The sequence below is a fragment of the Notamacropus eugenii genome, chromosome 3 (assembly GCF_028372415.1).
Source record: "Notamacropus eugenii isolate mMacEug1 chromosome 3, mMacEug1.pri_v2, whole genome shotgun sequence".
NCBI classification, from domain to species: Eukaryota; Metazoa; Chordata; class Mammalia; order Diprotodontia; family Macropodidae; genus Notamacropus; species Notamacropus eugenii.
In genome coordinates, this window is record NC_092874.1 from 393,916,474 (window position 1) to 393,931,419 (window position 14,946).

Sequence of the window (14,946 nt, forward strand, 5' to 3'; positions counted from 1 at the left end):
TCTCTAGCTAGAAGTTGGACAAATGAAAATCAGGATATCTCTTTTTAAAGATATTTACAATAACTGGAAGTACCAAAGCCCTCATTTGAGAAACAAAATTATAGAGTATAATAATTGCTTCTGTTAAAATTCTTGCATTTGATCTAATTGGCTTGTGAACCTACCACAGTCATCAGAAGCTTATCAAACCATTGCAGTTTGAGTTCTGATTTTGGCCACATATCTGGTCGTAAAGCAGTCTTTAGGAGATTAACACAACGTCGTGATAACAACTCTCCAGGAGACCCTGCAGTATTGGAGTTGTCATTAACCTAAAAATTCAAAATAATAATGAATTTTTTAATAACCACATACTTGCAATATATTTCATCATTAAATACTAAAAAATTATAATAGACTTTAAGTTCATTCCTAACACTTTCCAATTCAACCTACTTGCTTTCCATTACTATGAAACTAATTCTACAAAGTCCCAAATATGCAAATGGGTTCTCTAAAACTGTGAAACTGATGTTCGAAGTTTTTAATGTCTAGAAAGAAAGTAGCTTCCAAAAATGAAAACAGTTTATAAACATTTTCAGTTTAATGCCACTATTTTAAAATATATCTATAAATACATATATACACACACCACAAATGGGGGGATTAGTAAGTAACATTTGACTCAAAGAATTAGGGTCACAAATTTGCAATCATACCTGACAAGCAATTCTAATCAAAAAGTTCACCACTGTATCCGTATGCTGCTTATCAATAGGTTTGGCAAGTAAAGCATCAACCCCAGGTAATGACTGGCTCCTTCCAAAGACCTAAAAATATATAGGGAATGAAATTTTATCCATGTTTATATAGTTAATAAAAGACTACATAAAAGTTAACTTCAATTTTATGATTTCGATCAATGCAAACTCCTCTAAACTAACATCCCACCAACCTAGTCACAGATAGCATTCTGACAGAATGCATAAACAAACAAACATTCAGCTAAATAAGAGGTAGGGAGTGAGGAGGAAAAATCTCTATTCAGACTAACACTGTTGTCCCATTTTTTTGCTATCCTAGACGCACACGCACACATATACACGTGTTCATGTGTGATTAAAGACTCAAAATACATAACATTATAAATAAAATAATACATAAAATTAAACACATACCATATCCCAAATTTCAAAGGAGATTTTTCACTATAACTACACAAGTACCTAAATGTCATTCACAGAACTATCCAGATACTAAATAAGAATACTAAATGAACCAAAACAGCTTCAACTACAGTACAAATGGAGGAAAGAGTGTTATCTTTAACTAAATACAAAAAAAAGCCATCCCAAAAATGAACATAAGTCAAATTTGCTGTACGGATGTCTGTGTAGAACATGACTCTCCCAAGAAGGGACAGCACCGTAAAGGGAAAACATAAGCAAGAGTTGACAGGAGTAACAGAAGACAATTTCTTACTGCACTCATTGCTCCAGTGGTACTCCTAAATCGCTTCACTTCTTGGCCAGAATCAACTGACAGTCCTCTTTTAATAGCAGACGAGGCACAACTGGCACTTTCTCCACTTAAATTTGGATCTATATCAGAATCCGGCTAAATAACAGAGAGTAAATTAAAGTTTATGTTTTCTAAGGTTAATTATTTTAAAAAAAACAGCTACAGGGAATATAAAAAATTGTCATTCCTACCTGCTGATCCTTAATCCTTTGCAATTCCCACTTAATGACAACTTCTGCCAGATCCACAGCCAATTTTCTTTGTTCAATGGTAACACTGGGAGTGAAGCCTAATCTCTGCATGGCACTCACCATATGCTGCACCAAATTGTGCCTCACTGGGTAATAAACCTATGGAAAGTTTCCAATGTTAATAAAAATACATTTAATCCCATATTTTATAAAGCACAGCTAGCAGCCATTTCATTCTTTTCAGAGAATTCTTTTAAAAAATGAATTTTATGTAAAAATCTTATTTCTCTATGTATTTAATATAAATTGAGTCTTACTGAGTAAGGACCAAAATAAAGATCTTTTTTAAAAAAATGTTTTACACACTTATTCATATTGGGAGAAATATTCTTCACAAAGAGGGAGAAATTGTTTTAATGCTTTTCATGCTCCATGGTATCCATGAATTGAATATGTTCTCAAGAAGTTAATGCTGATATCCATTAGTTTGGTAGGCACCTTATGTCTCAATTATCAAGAAGCATCAGAAACTAAACTATCTGGGGGAGTATAATTCCCTCTGACTCAAATATCTTTGAGAGTGTAGCTCCCTTCAACTCTAATCAAGGTTCAAAGAACAATTTAACAAAGACTTGAGCCAAGACCAGTAAGATATAAAATCTTAACAGTAAATTAAATGACTATTATCAATATAACCGCAGGCCTCTTAAAATTAAAGTGCGGGAATACAGATTCCTTCCAAAAGACTGCTTCCATGAACTTGTTAAGAGAAACACCAAAAAAATTTACCCTTTTGATTTGAGAGTTCTACTCAAAAAATAAAAACAAAAACCTGGATTTTAAAGCATAAAAAAAAGGGGCCAAGGCACAGTCAACACTCTTAAGCAGCTTCACTTCGTACTAAGAAAAGAAACCCAAACACTTACTCACACATGTATCACTCACATGGCAGTAACTTTACTAAAAGGTAAATGACCATAACAGGACTACCAAAAGCTGAAAACAAACGCTGAAAACCAAAGTACACACCTTAAAATGTTGGACTATTAAGTGCAGAATGTGGACTAGCTGGGGAACGGTATGACCTTCCTCTACAATGATTTTTCTAGTCCAGTGAGTCAGCATTTGGTGCCCATCTTCCATCCGAGCAGGCACTGCTGGAGTCAGAATAGCCATGGCTTGTCTGACAATTGCACGAGCCTCCATTGCGTGAGCCTTTAGCAAACTATGAAAAACCTAGCACAGGAGATTCTTGTAAGACAAGATCTGAGAATTGATTTTTTAAAAAATATCAACAATAACTGAATTGGGACTAAAATCAAAAGGATCTTGAAAAAAATCTGCTTCACATATTCATTTAAATTTGGGAAAATATTCTTCACAAATACAGAGACATCAATTTTTAAAATGCTTTTAATGATTGATACTATCTGTGAACTGAGTATGTCCTGAAGTGTATACACAAAGATTCTACCACTGGTACTCCATAGTTTGGCATGTGCTTTATATATATATTTCACCTGAGAAAGGACAGGTTTGGGGTTGAACTACTAACACTCCTCAATTACAGTCCCTGCAGTAATAAGTGTCACATATTTACAAGATGTGTTTTGGGTCCTGTCTTTGACCATAGGAAAAAAACAAACCTAAGTGACCTAGACATGTATCAACTTTATCTCCAAGATCTCAAAAGCATCATAATCAAAGGGGCATGGTGGGGAGGAGTTTAACCTTTTTTGTGTCATGAGCCCATCTGTTATGAGTCCAAAGAAGACACTAGATGGACCTCTTTTTGGAATAACATTTCAAGTGCATAAACTAAAATACATGTACTATGATGGAAACCAATTACACTGAAATACAGTTATCAAAATACTTTTTAAATGCTCCCAGACTCTGGACTACCAACTCTTGCTCTGAGATAAGTTAATTTCAATTACAGGAAAAAGCAATAAATGAATGATGACTTGTGCCCTAGAAAACAACTGGGCGCTAAAGTTAAGTAAGAAAGAGTCCACAAAGCAGTAAAATATAAAGAAAATACACTTCAGGAAAAGCGACTCAACCAAACTATAAGGAGGGGGCTTAAAAAAACACAAACATCTTAAGGTACCTGGAGGACAATTTTCTTGTGTATGGCAAATTTAGCAATGATGTGTGCCAGGAGTAAGTGCCCACTGTATTTACATGCTGGGTCCACACACGCCTTAGACAGCAGACAAGGCCAAGCAAAAGTCATCAATCGTCGCAGTTTGCTATTCCGGTTTTTGTTATTGTCATGGATGTGATGTGGTGCATGTTCTACAAGAAGTGTGGCAAACTGTAAAAGGTAAATCCTGAGGGAATCCAACATGTCTGTCTGTTTCTCTGGGTCAAGCACCTAACCACGAAAAGGAAAGAGAAATGTAATTATTCATATATTTATGCAGACTGCTCTGCAAAGAATGTTGTACAAATAAACTTAAACCTAAAGCTTATAGTATTATATTAAAGTTGAAAAGTAGGAAAATAATATAAGACATTATTTTTTCCTTGGCAGAATAGACAACAGTATATTTCTTTTAACTTTTTTAAAGTGCTAAACATTCACACCTGTCCAGGCAGAGATTGGAAACTACACACAAGTTAGTTGCCAAGTAAATGTTTTAGAACAAAAGACAAACTGCTTAGTATAAGTCAAAAGACAAATTAATTTTTTCTTAAACTGGCAGCCAGAACTAATCTTCACTTTGTGCTTAGGTTTGCTTAGATTATAGTCAGAAACCATTCTGGAAAATACTTTGAACCCAAAATAGAATGTAATATTAAAACACACTAGAGAAAGAAGATGAGAGCCACTCCATGTCAGAAATATCCATTTATTTTTAAGGCAAATTCAACACAATTACAACCCAAAACATTGCTGAACCTCTCAGGGAAAAAAATTTGGTAGGAAGCTTCTTTGACCTTTAACCCAGAGAGTTAATTACTTTGGGAATTCAATGACAAAGACACAGAATTTAGCAAATTCTACCAGGACATAAACAAGGGGCTATTCTCAGGCCTCCTTACTCTTCCTTTGGAATTAGCATACGGAAAGGTCGATTGAGTAGGACTACCTAAATAAGGGTTTCAAATGTCAGCCACGTAGTATACAGACTGACTACCAGAACCCCTTCTTTCTAGACTGACAAGAATGAATGAACCAAAGTGTCTATGCCTTCTGAAAGGAAGGGAGAACCACACATTTCCCTCCAAATAGCATTAATATGAATCAATAACTAATTTAAATCTCATTTATTAATCTTAGGACAAAAACTGACAATAAATATTACTCCAACAAACATATGCTGTACATTTCCCAAAAAAAAAAAACCTCAATGTAAGTATAATGTCCAACTTTAACTAGTCCATAACAAACATAAAGCAATACGAATATTTCCCCAAGAAGTATTTTATGGCAAAATCTCTACACACTGAAGGTGAGAGGCAGGAAGAAAAAAAAATTTATATAGCACATGAAATGTAAAATCTAAACTAATTTAAAATATTACTGATGCTACATCAGCCTTTTACAACAAAACTTTGCTAGCAATATTGTAATAAAAAAAAAGAAGAAGAAATAGTAGTAACTGAACCTAAAGTTGACATTCTAGTGTTTATATCCCTAAACCAAAAACTACAATTTAATGAATAGATCTTTCATAACAAAAAGTTTTCGCAAAATTATGAATGCTAATTGGATTTTAATATATTGATCTTATACGCAGAATCTTTTAAATTCAGCTTAGTTAACTTACTCTAGGATAGAGGGAGGAAGGGGAACTCACTGTAATGAATAAGGTAATATGATGTTTCAGTGTAAATCATATGGAAGCAGTGCAAATTATGAAACCAAATCATTTCTAAAACTGGAATTATTTTAATTAACCCCTAACACATACATACTTAACAGCCCTCACACATGTGACAACAATTCAACTATGGAAATTACCACCTTGGTAATAAAAACACTGGTGATGCTTTCCGGATTATCTCCTTCTGGATTAGGAGGTCCCAAAAGCTGCTCTCCTTCAGCTTTCTCAAAACTGTACAAGAAAGCAGGATTCAGGATATGTTGTAGAACCTACCAATGAAGAGGAAAATACAGAAAAATATCATGCCGTTTATCTGCTGTGATTACCAACCAGACTGCCCCAAGTGTACCATAAAATTGCCAACCATCTAATACTACAAGAAGGACTTGTCTCATTTTCCCTATTTTTAAGGTAAAAAATGAATGAAAGACTATTTGGTTTTGTTCTTCTCACCACAAAGAAAAAAATTTTCCAAAGAGGAGACAAAGCCTTGCTGCTGAGTCAGATTAATTTTTCGGTGGCATTTTTTTTTTAGAAATACTTTGGTCTCAGTATCAACTGAAATACAATACACAAATCCTTTTGCCTCCTGTAACTTTACCTTGGCTTTCAGCTCATCTCCAAAGTTTGGATCACTGACTTCTACAAAACGAAAGAACAAGGAACGTTTTTGAGAGATGCTGTAATTCTTGGGGATTTCCTCTTCCATGTATTCTTTTAAGAAAGTCATGTTGCAGAGAAAACGGCCAGTAAAGGCTCGAAGCAGCTGAAAAAGCAACTCTGTATCTCCATAATTCCTTCTGAAAAATCAAGGTAAAGAAGTAAGCTTTCTATGGAAAACTTTCAAATTAACTATATAGGCTAATTTCCTAAATTTCCTTTTTAACAATTGAGACACCAAATCCCAAAGACTACCATAATATGGATTTAACTGAGGGTATAATCAGTTATTACCATTTGAAGTCTCTCTCAACATCAAATGAAGCTAAGCTTCCACTGACAAGAGTGAATTTCAATTATTTAGTAGACATGTTCTTTGCTCTAAGTGATTATACTTAGACAAAACAAGTTACTCTGCTAAAGTAGAATAATTACACCTACTTGCAGTAATTCAGTAAACAGTAAGCCAGGAGTTTAGGCTCCTTCCAGTTTGTTGCAGCCATATTTTCTTTGCGGTGTCTTTCTTGAAAAGTTTCACTGACCCATACACGTCTCAACTGACTCACTAAAGAGTGCTGATTTGCCAACCAGGATTCATCATTCTTAACTATAATGCTTATGATCTGTCAAGGAAAAAAAAAAAGACAAACCCAATAACACTGACAAGATCATCATGCCCCAGATGAGCAGATTTGGATTTTCAAATGCTCTCTATCAAAGGAATTACCTTAATAGCCTGAAACTGAAGATCAAGTTTCAGAGTGCTGGTGCTGGGAGAGCCAGGACGCACAGCTGCTTGTGTACCACCAGGTAACAATAAGGCGATAAATCGGTTTGGGTTGGCTGCAAGGACATCTCGAAGTGGTTTCGCATCTTTGTGTTTTAAAAAACTCTAAAAAGATAAAATATCTTAAACTGTCTAAAGTTACGTTAAATTAAACAAGGAAGTATACCAAAAAAAACTGCACTTGAGAAGACTAGCTCTAGCCTTTCAATATCTGGTCAAACACTCTTCCTGCATATAGTAATCCAGGGTTTCCAAATTACTTTGGCCAAATTAAAGACTGAAAGCTACTGAGAGAATCTACAAATTCTGGTTCAATATCGGGGTAATATACGGGACACAGCAAGAACAAGCAATATTTAACTTTTAATAGAGGGGTAACTAAGCATGCACATAGATCAAACAAACAGCAAAGTATATGTGTAAAAGATGCCACGGTGAGGTGCACATGCAATGGGAGTCCAGGATAAAAGAGCACTGCTGAAATATATGTGCAAGTAAAAGCAAAAGTGTGCAAGTGAACTAGGAACTGATGAGTTTGGCAGAGAAAATATTTGGTGAAAGCATCAAAATGTCAAGTGAAGGGAAAAGGACTGGGATGCAAAAAAGAGAACTGTAATCCTAACACTATAAATTCATCCATGAAGCCTTTGCAGTGGAGATCCTGCAACCACTAGGCAAAAATTCTGAATTCTCAGAGAATAAGAATATGTTTGAGAGAAAATCTGGCTTTTCTTCTGTAATAATTACCATAAACATCCTGCTCCACTGAGGATCATTTAAGGTAGCTTCCATCATGAATAACTCAACTGTTTGGGAAGGGTGCCGTGTCAAAAACTTTATCAAGGGCTCTCTGAAGGGACTGCCAGCCTAAAAAATATTCAATAAAAACATTATTACACACATTTTCATTTATGAGATGTTATCCTTTTCATTTATAATCTCAGTCTTCCAACACTATTACTGATGTCTTTGTATCATGAGAATTTGCTAACAGTTTAAATAAATCGACTCTAAAACATTAAAACTGCCTGTTACCTTAAGTTAACTTTCAGGAAATCAATTTTGATATGGAAAAAGTCAGGCAAATTTAAAATACATATGATATGAAAACTCCATAAGTAACAGATGTAACAACGCACCAAACCAAATCATGCTTTTACCTCTATCAACATAGCCCGCTCTGTTTTCATTACAACCTCCAGAAGAGGTTTGACCAGGGTTTGAGGAGCAGCTGGGATCAGATGAAAAAGATTTATAATTGCTGAACAAATCTTCATTTCCTAATAAAGAACAACAGAACTGAAAATCAGGGTTCAATGCAAATTTGCTAGCTAAATATGCAAACAGTGCGGCAGACCCTACAACAGGCTACATTAGCATGGCTAGCCAACCAAAGCAAGGAGTTAACGTCTAAAAAGCAACAACCTATTTTACAACTAAGTATGGACAATTAAAAATTAACTATGCTAATTTTCACTCTGGCTTCTGATTTTTATTGATTAGGGGACAGAAGAATGTTTTTTAACTTTTGTCATCTTTTTCGTTGGTTTTCATAAAACGTTTAGAACTAAAAGGGACTTCAGAGATGATCTAATTCATTCTAGATAAAGAAACTCAGGCCCCAGAGACATTAAGTGACTTGTCCAAGAGCGTCTAATTGGCTTGTGGGAAAGTCAGGACTAGAAACCAGGGTTTGTAACAACTCCCAGTTCAGGGCTCTCTCTTAATACACTGCCTCCCTATAATAATGGCTATCAATAGGAAAATGTGATTCATTACATAGCTTTATATTCAAATTTTTCAGAATACATTTTAATGTACGGTGGAAATATTGTTAATTGTTTCAAAGTGTCTTAAGATTTTTCTTCCCAAGAGAAGTGTAAGATCCTCAACAAAGGGATCCCAATATACACTGATGCCCCAAAGCTCATACTCTAGTACAGCATTAGGCAATCAGTACTTAAGCTGAACTGAAGTGCCAAATTAAAAAGTGATTGATTTATCATTGCCTTGAGATTATTCTCAATTCTAGCAACAACTAAAGTGGGCCTCTGAACACATTCTAACATTGGTGCTATGAATTTTGGATTATATAAAAAATAAGCATGATTCCAGTATATGTATAAGGGAATATCCCTTATTAGGTAACTGCTTTTAGTGGCAAAACTTTTACTTCTCACAGTGTTGCTACTGCCATTTTAGATGAATTAAAAGAGAAAATTTGTATTAGAACAAAAAGGTGTATATATATATGTACGTGTGTGTGTGTGTTGTGTGTATACAAAAAAAAAACCAAAGTCTTGAAAGACTGCCTATAAGTTATATCAACTCTGGGGATCAAAAACAATAACCAAAAAAGAACGGTTCCTAATCTTCATCTGTGAGTATTCTTATTTGAACTGACAAATGGAGAAATGTGTAGGAAATTAGAAAATTACATAACTCTCTCCACCACTCATATCTTAAAAACAAAACACCCCCAAATCTTCTTCCATAGGATTTTCAGGTCTTCTGATGAACAGGCAGTAATAAAATATATCTTAAAATTATGTGACTTTAATAGTTTTCTTTTGTACATTTTTCAAAGTACTTTCAGAATCACTCTTTTATGAGTCTGATGACAACAACACTGTGAGATAGGTTCAGCAGGTATTATTATCCTCATGCTTTTTACAAATGAGAAAACCTGAAGCTCAGAGGTTATAAGACTAGCCCAAGGCATCACAGTGATAATGGGCTGTTCATTTTAATGAAATAAGATTCATTTTCTAGCAATAGATTTGGAGTCTAAAGGGTTTGAAAGGAAACCCATAATTTGATCTCAAGAAATAGTCTTTCTAACATGCACACATATGCTATGTGCTGAATTTTGTCCTCAATGAACTGTTAAGAATGATTTTTCATACAACTTTTGTAGTGATAAAAATCCAAAGAGAATGAGTCCTTTCAAAAATAGCATTGAAATATTGCAAAAGGTAAAAAACTAACATTCTTTAAAATCTGTTTTCAAACTTCCTAACATTAAACATGCTTAGCATCCTTAACAATTCACAGCACTGTCACTAATACAACTCTGCCACAGACAAACAAACGACAGTTCACTGCACTCAAAGGCACAATGCACTCTGCCCATTACATGACAACAACACAGCTAACAAGTCACAGCAAAAACCAAATACAACAACAACAAACAACCTCCTGTTGCCTTCACTGATATTCTCACCTCTACCCCTTCCATGGCAGGCTGAACCAAAACAAAAATTACAGCATGAAAAAATGCAACAAAAAAGGAAAAGAAAAAAAAGAAAGTAGATACTATTCTTGAGATTGCAAGTCATAAACTGACTTAATAGGTTGTTTTCTCACCTCAAACTGACAGAATGGAGACAACGAACATCTCCCGCACTCTGAAATGCTCTCCTGAGGATGGGGAGGAAAATCATCTTTTTTTTTCTACTTATGTTATTTACACATAACTTTCCACACACTCGTGCACAATAAGAACTAATGAGTGAACAAGACAATGAAAAGACAATATTCAGATAGCACTTCAGACAGAGGAATAGCCAAACATACGACAGGACAAACCTCTATCCCTCAGGGGTCAAACTACGCAGATCTTTTGAGAAAGCACCCATCCCCAACCAAAATGAAGAACAGGGACTTAAGAAGTTATAGGCTAAAAAACTATATAAACAGATCTGCTGCTTGCATTTTGGAAGAGAGAATTGTTTTACTTAGTATTAGTGTAAACAGGTTCAAACGTTTATGAATGTACCTAAGTAAGGCATCAAAAATAGTTTTCCCACCAGAAAGAGAAATACTTCAGTCATATAAGAGGAAAGACGTTTAGTTCTATTAACTGAATAACTACTAGAGTTTAAACACTGAGAACCCTCAATGATGGATAATTATGTGGACTCACATATATTGAGATGATGATCATACTTCCTCAAAATACAACTACATACAGTAAATGGTCCAATAAAACAGTATATTAGTATAAAGTGTCTTATTATGTACTAAATTATTATAAAGTAATAAAAAGAGGTTACAATTAATTATTAAAAACTGAAATAGATACAAGGGGCAAAGTTTAATAGCCAAAGATTCAAGGTAAGTTTTATATATTTTTATTTTTTTTAAATATGAAATTGATAGAACAATGGTCTCCTGGGTTCTTTATAGGCATAAGTAAGCCAAATGTTCCCCACTTCATAATCCCCAAAATTCCAACAAGCTGCCCAACACAGATAATAAAACATTAGTTGTGAATCTATCAAAAACAGCATAAGCCCTGGACTAGGTGATGAAGAGGGTAACCTCCTTAAACAAAGGCTATCTGGATATTAGATTCCAATGAAAAAATAACCATCATCTCTCAACTTCAGATTCTCTGAATTTTCTAGTGGGTTGTTAGATCTTCTCTAGAGCTGGCTATGCACTTTGGTTATTACTTATTACTAATAAAAAGTATTTCTCCTGGAGCACTGCTAACCTCTCTCAATTCAAGTACACCTCCTTGAAAAAAAAAAGTAAAGAGATTACTAAAAAGCCTGAGGGATTTTATCCTTTGGGGAAGACTCATTCTGTAAGTTATATAAAATATCTCATGGATTTGTGTGAGTGCTTTGCAGAGTACAATCTCTTCTTATTAAGACCAATGGAAAAGCTGAAGTATAAATTAACTCTCAAGTGAGAGAAATACAGCAGGCATTTTGTTCCTCCTTCCCCCTAGAGAATAAATTTTCTTTAATGTACTCTACTGAGTACAACATCAGACTTGCTGTTTTTCTTTTAGTATTTCTGATTAATAGCAAACACTCAAAGTAAAATTTCTTCCAAGGTTAAAATGCTGGCTTAATTTTTGATCAGTTCTTTCAAAAACAGGAAATTTGACTTACACAAATAAACAATGACACAGGATGGTTGAAACAAAGCACAATAAAGCAAGAAAATTCATAGTTTGAGATGAAATGAAGCATCTAACACTTAGGTACAATATACAGGAAGCTATTTTGATTAGGCTCCTGAATTTCTATACAGAAATCCCTGTGTCATAGATTGCTGTAAAATCCAATCAGACTTTACAGAAACCTAAGAGAATCACCACCCATACATGACAATACACATTCACATCATAACCCATCCATAATAGTTAATGATTACCTGCTAAAAATCAACTTGTTTCAAATCTTAATGTAAGTAATAATGTTAGAGTCAAAGTAGTAGAAAAGCATTAAATTATGAGGGAAAAAACAGTATTAGTTAATCAACTGTAAATACTGAGAACAAGTCTGTAAGAATGAATGAAACCCAAAGTATCACTCAACACTCCCCCCCACTGCAAAAACTTAACTCAGCATAATGTCAAACTGAAGAGGGAGAAGAGGAGCATATGTCCTGAGAAGCAAGCTCATCTTAGAGGATTTGTGTAATAATTTCAAGGGGGAAAGATTTCTCTCTTTTATTAAATACTAAAATCCTCCAGTAAATTTTACTATAAAATAGTAAATATAAACATTCATTGAGCACCTTATCAAAAGGAACATAAATTAAAGGGGGAAAAGTATCAGAATCAAAATTCTGGAGCTATAAGATTCCTCAAAGCTTGCCCAGTTCAAGTACATCAATGCCAGCTAAAATTACACTTAATTATTAACATAAGACTAGTTAGCAATTCACTGTCAATCACATACATAAATGTATTGCACAAAGAAGCTACTGTCTAGTATTTTAGCAAAAACAAAGTTCTGGTGTTAACCAAAGTTACTGTATATAGCAATGCCACCCCTCCCTCAAAATGAACAAGTAACTTACATTTCCATCACTCCTCTGTCCACCTTTGTGAGTGATAACGACCACTTCCATCCACTTCCGGAGGTGTTGCTATTGTAAATACAACATTAATTTTACAATTAGTCTAACTTTATTAAGAGGTATACAACAGAACATTAATAAAGCCCCTTCCTCACATTAACAGGGGCTATCTCAAATAAGAAATAAGTTATTAACTTAGCATTTTTAAATCCTTAATAGATAAGTGTTTTCCATCTGGGACATAAATATGTGCATTATCCAACTTAAGTAATTTATATCAGATAAAATAAAAGTGACAAAATAAGTAAAAGGGCAGAAACTATGGTCCCTACACTATGACTCTAACATCATGTTTTAAAGACCAATAGTGTCAAAGACTAGTAAGCAACTTCATTTTCCTTTAACAGTACCTAAAATAATTCTATGACGTTTCAAAACCATGTTACAAACTACAGGCTTAGGGAAAAGAAAAATTTATATTAGTTACTAACATACCAACCCCTCCACAAATAGCTCCAATGCTTTCTTATCATTTAAATAAAAATGCTGGAGACTTCTGGCAAAACTATTCCTGCAACAGGAATGACACCAGGCCAAATAATGATCATGATATATAATCAGAAACTAGATTAAGCGCACAAAACTACAGAAAAAGTCAGCCAGAAGTTCATGACTGTGGTTGGAAACCCATAGTAGGGAGCCTGGAAGCCGCCAAGTGGAAGGCTTGGCAGTTCCCAAGTTAATGCACCTGGGGTCTAGGAGGGCACTGAAGATCTAGAACTTTCAACATAGGTCTAACAACAGAAAATGGAGGTCTACACAGGATTCCAGGTGATTCACAAAGGACCCAAAAAGATCAACTACCCCACCCAAAAGCACAGGAGACAGACTTCTGTGCAGAAACTAAGACTAAAGAGACAAGTTACAACAAAATATAGATCACTAAGGAATGATAGGTTCAGCAATACCTAAAATTTCAATCTAGAAATTATATAAATATAAGCAGAGTCTCAAAAGACAAAAAGAATCTTCTACAAGGACTATATGAGTATCTAGAAGCAATAAAGGAAGCGATAAAAAATAAAAGCTTTGGAGGAAAGAATGAGGAAAATAGTTTACAATAGAAAATAGTAAACCATACCTAATGGATTCCCTGAAAACTGAAACAAAGAGGATTCAAAGACTATAAAAGAGTAAAAGTTATTGGAACATGATGAAAAGATTAGAAAATTAGAAGGCAATGTAAGGTACTTGTTTTCAAAAAAGACATGACTTGGTAAACAGACTGAGAAATAATTTAAGAAACATTAGACTCCCTGAAAACCATGATTTAAAAAAAAAAGGCCAACACTTTAATCAAGAAATCACAAATAAAAACTGCGCAGATCTATTACAACTAGAAGACAAAGTCAAAATGAAAGAAACCTCTGAAAAAAACTCCAAAAGGAAAAGTTCTTTGAATTTTCACAGCCAAAATTCAGTGCTTCTACACACACTCCCAAAAAATACTGCAATTAGCCAAAAAGAGTTCAAGTACCTAGGAACTGCAGGCAGGATCACCTAAGTGCAGCCTTCTGGTATAAGCAAGAGAAGAACTTGGAAAACAACATTCCCATAGAGGAAAGGGAGAAGATTTCTTAATTTTAATTAAGGCCAAACCTAATTTATCCTGCATAACTGAGTACAATCCCACTGGACAAAAACAAATAGATAGATAAATAAATAAAGATAAATAAATGACTGACTCGTAAAGAAACAAAGGTCTTTCAAGAATTCCTGGTGAACAAAGCCGATCTGAGCAGGAGCACTGAAATGAAAGCCAAGAGTTAAGAGAAACCCAGAAAGGTAATTTATGTGAACAATCAGAAAAGAGCTTTATGATGAGGAACTAGCAATTTAACAGAGGGTCAAGAAACAAGTTCCTATCAAAACCTTCATGTCTTCAAAGGTACTGAAGGGACTGAGACAGAGGACCTGGGGGGTAGACTGGCTCCTAGCACTAAAAATGTACGATAATGTACCACTTTATTTCTCATAACTGTAATGTATGAGAGAGTATGCAACAAACATGAAAGTGAGGGGGAGTAAGCATCAAACGAACTTCATTTCTGAACTGGATAAGGGTGGGTTGAACATATTCACACATACATGT

At 34.6% G+C, this 14,946-nt stretch overlaps 1 protein-coding gene across 9 annotated transcripts in view; it reads right to left on the reverse strand.

Annotated features, from left to right (window-relative positions):
* The window catches only part of TRRAP (transformation/transcription domain associated protein), a 160,371-nt gene that overhangs the window by 100,022 nt on the left and 45,403 nt on the right, over positions 1 to 14,946 (reverse strand). For all 9 annotated transcript variants that reach the window (XM_072597814.1, XM_072597816.1, XM_072597813.1 and 6 more), the window contains exons 31-43: positions 12,795 to 12,863; positions 8,135 to 8,254; positions 7,722 to 7,841; positions 6,915 to 7,079; positions 6,629 to 6,810; positions 6,129 to 6,327; positions 5,668 to 5,796; positions 3,805 to 4,071; positions 2,721 to 2,927; positions 1,692 to 1,850; positions 1,462 to 1,596; positions 699 to 809; positions 165 to 311 (exon numbers count right to left, since the gene is read on the reverse strand). In XM_072597814.1, coding sequence (XP_072453915.1) covers positions 165 to 311; positions 699 to 809; positions 1,462 to 1,596; positions 1,692 to 1,850; positions 2,721 to 2,927; positions 3,805 to 4,071; positions 5,668 to 5,796; positions 6,129 to 6,327; positions 6,629 to 6,810; positions 6,915 to 7,079; positions 7,722 to 7,841; positions 8,135 to 8,254; positions 12,795 to 12,863 — 2,010 coding nt within the window. The remainder of the gene's footprint in view (positions 1 to 164; positions 312 to 698; positions 810 to 1,461; positions 1,597 to 1,691; positions 1,851 to 2,720; positions 2,928 to 3,804; positions 4,072 to 5,667; positions 5,797 to 6,128; positions 6,328 to 6,628; positions 6,811 to 6,914; positions 7,080 to 7,721; positions 7,842 to 8,134; positions 8,255 to 12,794; positions 12,864 to 14,946) is intronic.